The 6,147-nt window shown below is 48.7% G+C and overlaps 1 protein-coding gene across 2 annotated transcripts; it reads left to right on the top strand.

Moving 5' to 3' along the window:
* Positions 1-2,300: 2,300 nt before the first annotated feature.
* On the top strand, positions 2,301-4,756 carry GPR6 (G protein-coupled receptor 6). Of its 2 annotated transcripts, none has more exons than XM_010366015.1 (2): positions 2,301-2,506; positions 3,130-4,756. In XM_010366015.1, the coding sequence occupies exon 2, from the start codon at positions 3,148-3,150 to the stop codon at positions 4,234-4,236; it is 1,089 nt and encodes a 362-aa protein (XP_010364317.1). In that variant the 5' UTR covers positions 2,301-2,506; positions 3,130-3,147; the 3' UTR covers positions 4,237-4,756. The 2 variants fall into 2 exon arrangements, with proteins under 2 accessions (XP_010364317.1, XP_010364315.1); XM_010366013.2 differs by having other exon boundaries at positions 2,301-2,961.
* Positions 4,757-6,147: the final 1,391 nt, after the last annotated feature.

Here is a 6,147-nt window from a genome sequence, read left to right as displayed (position 1 = left end):
ATGGGTGGATATGGGGGAGATAAGGAGGAGCTTGAAAGAACATGCCCTGTCCGCACAGGACCTAGTCTAGCATCTAAGAGAGGTAACCACAAATTGGCATCACTCAAAGTCAGTCTACAAATCCTCAACCAGCATTTATGTGCATGATTCTACATGTGTTTCCTTCCTCTGGAAATCACTGAGAAATCCATTGTTGGTAATGTTGAAGTCTAAGGATATTCAGAGATCCTGTGGTAGGTTCAATTTTAACCTCATACTTTCTGCTATACTGTGGCATGTGAAAATGGAACATACTTAGACATTAAGGAAGAGTCTCCTACCCTTGGGCTTTTATCTGATCTTTTGGAAAATCCTCAGTTAACATGCTATTACAGTGGTTTGACAGTTCACTTGACAGCTTTGAAATAACATTCTTGACTCTTAGATGACAATCTTGTACTGAAACACAAAATGGCTCTTTTCAGAAATTTAGAACTTCAGCCAAGTTTTGGGTTCAAGAAAATAGTGGTGTGTGGATTTTTTTAAGCTCCCCAAATAGTTAAATTGTGTGTGAACTCTCTTTATGTCCAATATCAGCTATCGCACCAAATAATTGAACTGTCATATGTCCTTTGTTCTTGTAATTAAGGTCGGCTGCACTGAGGCAGGAATAGTCTGGACTTGGGGGTCATGTTTAAAGGCAGCAACCTAGGGTAAACTTATCCTCCAACCCATGGACAGTCTGAGTATCTTTTTCCCCTCTTTGGAGGTAGAGGCAAAGTGAAAGGAAAAAAGGGTCCACAGGGAGAAGTAGGGGGAGCACTAGCAACAAATGTTGCCAATTTTCACTTTTCCCAGACCCTGTGGTCCTGAAAATTATGACTGTGGCCTCTGTGCAATGCCATCATGCCAATGTGCAATCATCTATTTTAGAACCTCAGATAGCATCAACTATTTTAACTCTTGCCAAAGTACAGCTATTGCACATTCTGGAAGAAGAAAGAGAAGAAGAAGAAGACTAATACTCGTATCGTACTGACAAAACAAAACACCTTTAAAACAAAAGGATGATTTATCTGGGCTGAAAATAAAACTCCTGCCTACTGAAGTCTGGTGCAGCTGAGTTATCACTATTTTCGTCCTGTAATTTGTTTTATAGGGTACTAATTAACAGGGCAAAGTCTGAAGCCAAGAAAGTAAATCCCATTTTGCTGTTTTCCTTTTCTCTAGCAAGATGCAGACCTGGTCTTTAATTAAAGTGCAAGTTCCAAAGGTACTATCAGCTACCGAAATCGGGAAACACTGAGCAGAAAAGATCACGGTGAAACCTGCTGTGTAGAGCTCAAGAAAGATAATGGCAAAGAGAGGAATTGCACAGGCAACCTCCGAAAGAAGAGATTGTTTTCCTCAGATGTCCCCTTCTTATTCATGTTTTATCTGTTCCCCATAACTCAGAATTTCTTCCCTGGCTCTACTCAACTGAGCATATACCACAAACATCCTTTTTAAAAACTGGATTTCAGGCCCGGTGCGGTGGCTCACACCTGTAATAACAGCACTTTGGGAGGCCAAGGCAGGTGGATCACATGAGGTCAGGAGTTCTAGACCAGCCTGACCAACATGGTGAAACCCCATCTCTACAAAAATTAGCTGGGCGTGGTGGCGCACACCTGTAATTCCAGCTACTCCGGAGGCTGAGGCAGGAGAATGGCTTGAACCCGGGATGCAGAAGTTGCAGTGGGCTGAGATCGGGCCACTACACTCCAGCCTGGGCGACAGAGTGAGACTCTGTCTCAATAAATAAATAAATAAATAAATAAATAAATAAATAAATAAAATAAAATAAAATAAAATAAAATAAAAAGTGAATTTCTTTTCCCAGATAATTCCTGTTTCGGGAGCGGAATTTTTTTTTTAAAGGTGGCTACTTTCCCACCAAACACCCCTGTCCCAACCTCCCCCTTCTCTGGGGTTTCTTTTTTTATCTGATCCCTCAGTGATCTTGGAGGCTGGGCTTTGCTGCCCGGCAGGTGCCACTCATCCTTCACCCCTCCCCTCCCAGCTCACCCTCTTCGCCGCCTGGTCTCAGGGTCTTCTTCACTCCTTTCTCCCTCTCTTTGTCTCTCTCCCGTCCCATTCCTGGAAGCTCTGGACTGGAGGTGGCTGCTCTGGCTTCTCCTCCCTCCTAGGACCCTCAGATAGTATAGGGGGCAAGGGGAGTGCGGCGGGGAGGGTGCAGGATGGGTTGGTGAGGAGAGTGAGTGCTGGGTTCGCACCGGGAGCCGGGAGCCTGACGTCACCACGCCCTGCCTGTCAATCTCCAGCGCGCGCCGCTCGCAGCCGCCTTTTCTGCCACCAACTGTGTCTCTCACTCGCGGCGCCGGCACAGCGACAGGCGCCCCGCGCTTGCCTCCTCCCCGGCCGGGCCGCCTCCTGCAGGCAACTGCTCAGTCCGCGCGGGGAGCTCAGCCCGGCGCCCCGCCTCGGCGCCCATGACCAGCGACTTCCAGAAGTCCTGACGCCCCAGGTGAGCGGCCGAGTTCCCCAGGGAACTTTGAGGATGTGGGGAGAAGGATAGCCAGGGGATGGGTCTTTCCAGAAGAGGAGAAATGGAGCCAAGCTTGACTCCGACCCTCCACTCCCCCCATACACACACCCTAGTCTCTCCTCCCAGACCCCCTTCGCAGGGGTCTTTGGGCTCCAGGGCTCTCCAAGCTTCGCAATGGCAGAAACTTCGCTTTCAGCACCACGGACAGCGTATCTACTGCCCAGCTCCCTGGAAATGTCCTGGTCGCGCCGCCACAACCCGGGCGGCACTCTCCTAGGATGACACTCCTAGCTGGTGCACTCGTATGCGTGTGCAAATACAGCCATCCTTGGAGAACTGATCCGTGTGCATGTGAGTGCATGTTGTCCTGGTGTATATCTGTGCAAAAACTCAGAAGTCCGCATGGGTATTTCACTCACTCACTTACTCAACAGGTATTTATTTTGGGATCTCACTTAACCCATGATTCCCCGATTTGCTCTGGGGTCCCAGGGTGGGGTGGGCAACTCAAGTGGAGCAATGCGAGAGGAGGCTCTATGCGTGGGAAAGTTTCCTGGCAGCCTGAAAGGTACACCTGACGCCTGCACTCCCTCCCTATGCAGGGTGCAAATCCGGCCGCAATGAACGCGAGTGCCGCCTCGCTCAACGACTCCCAGGTGGTGGTAGTGGCGGCCGAAGGAGCGACGGCGGCGGCCACAGCAGCAGGGGGGCCGGACACCGGCGAATGGGGACCCCCTGCTGCGGCGGCTCTGGGAGCCGGCGGCGGAGCTAATGGGTCTCTGGAGCTGTCCTCGCAGCTGTCGGCTGGGCCACCGGGACTCCTGCTGCCAGCGGTGAATCCGTGGGACGTGCTCCTGTGCGTGTCGGGGACAGTGATCGCTGGAGAAAATGCGCTGGTGGTGGCGCTCATCGCGTCCACTCCGGCGCTGCGCACGCCCATGTTCGTGCTGGTGGGCAGTCTGGCCACCGCTGACCTGCTGGCGGGCTGTGGCCTCATCTTGCACTTTGTGTTCCAGTACGTGGTGCCCTCGGAGACTGTGAGTCTGCTCACGGTGGGCTTCCTCGTGGCTTCCTTCGCCGCCTCTGTCAGCAGCCTGCTGGCCATTACGGTGGACCGCTACCTGTCCCTGTATAACGCGCTTACCTATTACTCGCGCCGGACCCTGTTGGGCGTGCACCTCCTGCTTGCCGCCACCTGGACCGTGTCCCTAGGCCTGGGGCTGCTGCCCGTGCTGGGCTGGAACTGCCTGGCAGAGCGCGCCGCCTGCAGCGTGGTGCGCCCGCTGGCGCGCAGCCACGTGGCGCTGCTCTCCGCTGCCTTCTTCATGGTCTTCGGCATCATGCTGCACCTGTACGTGCGCATCTGCCAGGTGGTCTGGCGCCACGCGCACCAGATCGCGCTGCAGCAGCACTGCCTGGCGCCACCCCACCTCGCCGCCACCAGAAAAGGTGTGGGTACGCTGGCTGTTGTGCTGGGCACTTTCGGCGCCAGCTGGTTGCCCTTCGCCATCTATTGCGTGGTGGGCAGCCACGACGACCCGGCGGTCTACACTTACGCCACCCTGCTGCCCGCCACCTACAACTCCATGATCAATCCCATCATCTATGCCTTCCGCAACCAGGAGATTCAGCGCGCCCTGTGGCTCCTGTTTTGTGGCTGTTTCCAGTCCAAAGTGCCCTTTCGTTCCAGGTCCCCCAGTGAGGTCTGAAGGGCTCGCTCCGTGTCCTCTCACCAACACCACACCCCCAACAAGCCAGCCTTTGGTAAGCTTGGTGCCTGCTGATGAACTCTGAGATCCCAATGGTGTGAGTCTGACTGTGGAAAGAAAAAGGGACTAAAGAAAAATTCAACAAACTCACAAGGACAAAGAGGCTTGTTGGCACTTTACATATACAGTGTATACATGTGTACATATATATACAAATATTTGTATCTTCTGGAGGTGTTCAGGATGTGGAGCTTCCTATTCTGTGAAAAAACAAGAAAAAGATATGATTGTATACTCAAATTGTACATCACATTTGTCAAACGAAGACATTCCAATACTGCTTAATTATAGCACTTTATTTTTAGCTGCTGAACTGCCAAAACAGTGTTGCCATTTTCAAGGGCAGGGAAAAGGGAGTAAAAGGTGTATTTTTGTTGTATGTGATAGAATATTTTGCTGCACATGCATCAACAAATTACAACATATTTTGTACACGAATAAACCCATTACAAGAATGTAATTTGGGGTATGTGACTGACTATAGAATTACTATTAGAGAGCTGAATTATAAGTGTATGAGTGTCTTTATTTCCTTTCTTTCTTGTTCGCTTGCTTTCTTGCTTTCTCTTGCTTGCTTTCTTTCTCTTGTTTGTTCCAGATAGTCTCACTCTGTCGCCCAGGCCTGAATGCAGTGGCACAATCATAGCTCAGTGAAGTCTTGAACTCCTGGGCCCAAGAAATCCTGCCTTAGCCTTCCTAGTAGCTGGGACTACAGGCATGCCACAGCATGCAGCTTACTTTATTTATTGTCTTAAGTTTTTAAAATTTCAATAGATTTGAGGGTACACGTGGTTTTTGGTTACATAGATGAGTTCTTTAGTAGTGAATTCCGAGATTTTTGTGCACCTGTCACCTGAGCAGTGTACACTGTACCTGATATATAATCTTTTATCCCTCACCTCCCTCCCAACCTCTCCCCACTCCAAGTCCCCACAGTCCATTGTATCACTCTGTGTGGTTTTGTGTCCTCATAGCTTAGCTCCCACTTATAAAGGAGATCATATGGTATTTGGTTTTTCATTCTTGAGTTACTTCACTTAGAATAATGGCCTCCAGCTCCATCCAGGTTGCTGCAAAAGACATTATTTCACTGCTTTTTATGACTGAGTAGTATTCCATAGTACATCCATATATATATAGTCTTTTCTTTATCCAACCCTTGGTTGAAGGGCACATAGGTTGGTTCCATATCTTTGAAATTGCAAGTTTATTATGTAGCATTATTCTCCTGAGAAAACCTTAATGTAAAAAAGCATATGCATTTGCACATTGTTCATAAACTTTCACTGGAATACCAAATTTATATCATTGTGGTTGGGGAGGGAGGGTGCAGGAAGGGAGAAATATACTCATGTAACAGTATTCACAGGACAACAAAGGGTTACTGGTGTTATCTGTGAGAGTTAATCTACTCCCTTGGTTACTGGGTTTCAAAAACAAGTATCTGAGGATGTCTTCCTCTCATTCCCTGTGCAGTTGTGAATCCTGAAACCACAACTTTCAGTTGTAATTTTTCCAATATGGCAAGAATTTTAAATGTTTAAAATTCATGTTGACTTACTACATTGTTGCTCGCCAGATCTTGTAGTAAAATGCACAGGCTGGTAAAATGAATAAATTCTTCCAAGACAGAATTCCAGTATATGTATCTCCAATCTCATGAGGTACACAAAAGTATATCCAGTATCCTCTCTTGAGGTACTCTCATCTTCAAAAGAGGGCACTAAAATCCTTAAGCACTAAACATTCCCATTCCACTGATAGGTATGAGTCATGATGATTCCCCTCCTTCCCTTCTTATAGGATGATGTGAGGATAAATTGGAGAACACGTGAGAGCACGCTCTGAACC

Source organism: Rhinopithecus roxellana, chromosome 4, assembly GCF_007565055.1.
Source record: "Rhinopithecus roxellana isolate Shanxi Qingling chromosome 4, ASM756505v1, whole genome shotgun sequence".
NCBI lineage: Eukaryota > Metazoa > Chordata > Mammalia > Primates > Cercopithecidae > Rhinopithecus > Rhinopithecus roxellana.
The sequence above is the reverse complement of the archived record's forward strand: the minus strand, read 5'-3'. Positions and strand labels throughout refer to the sequence as shown.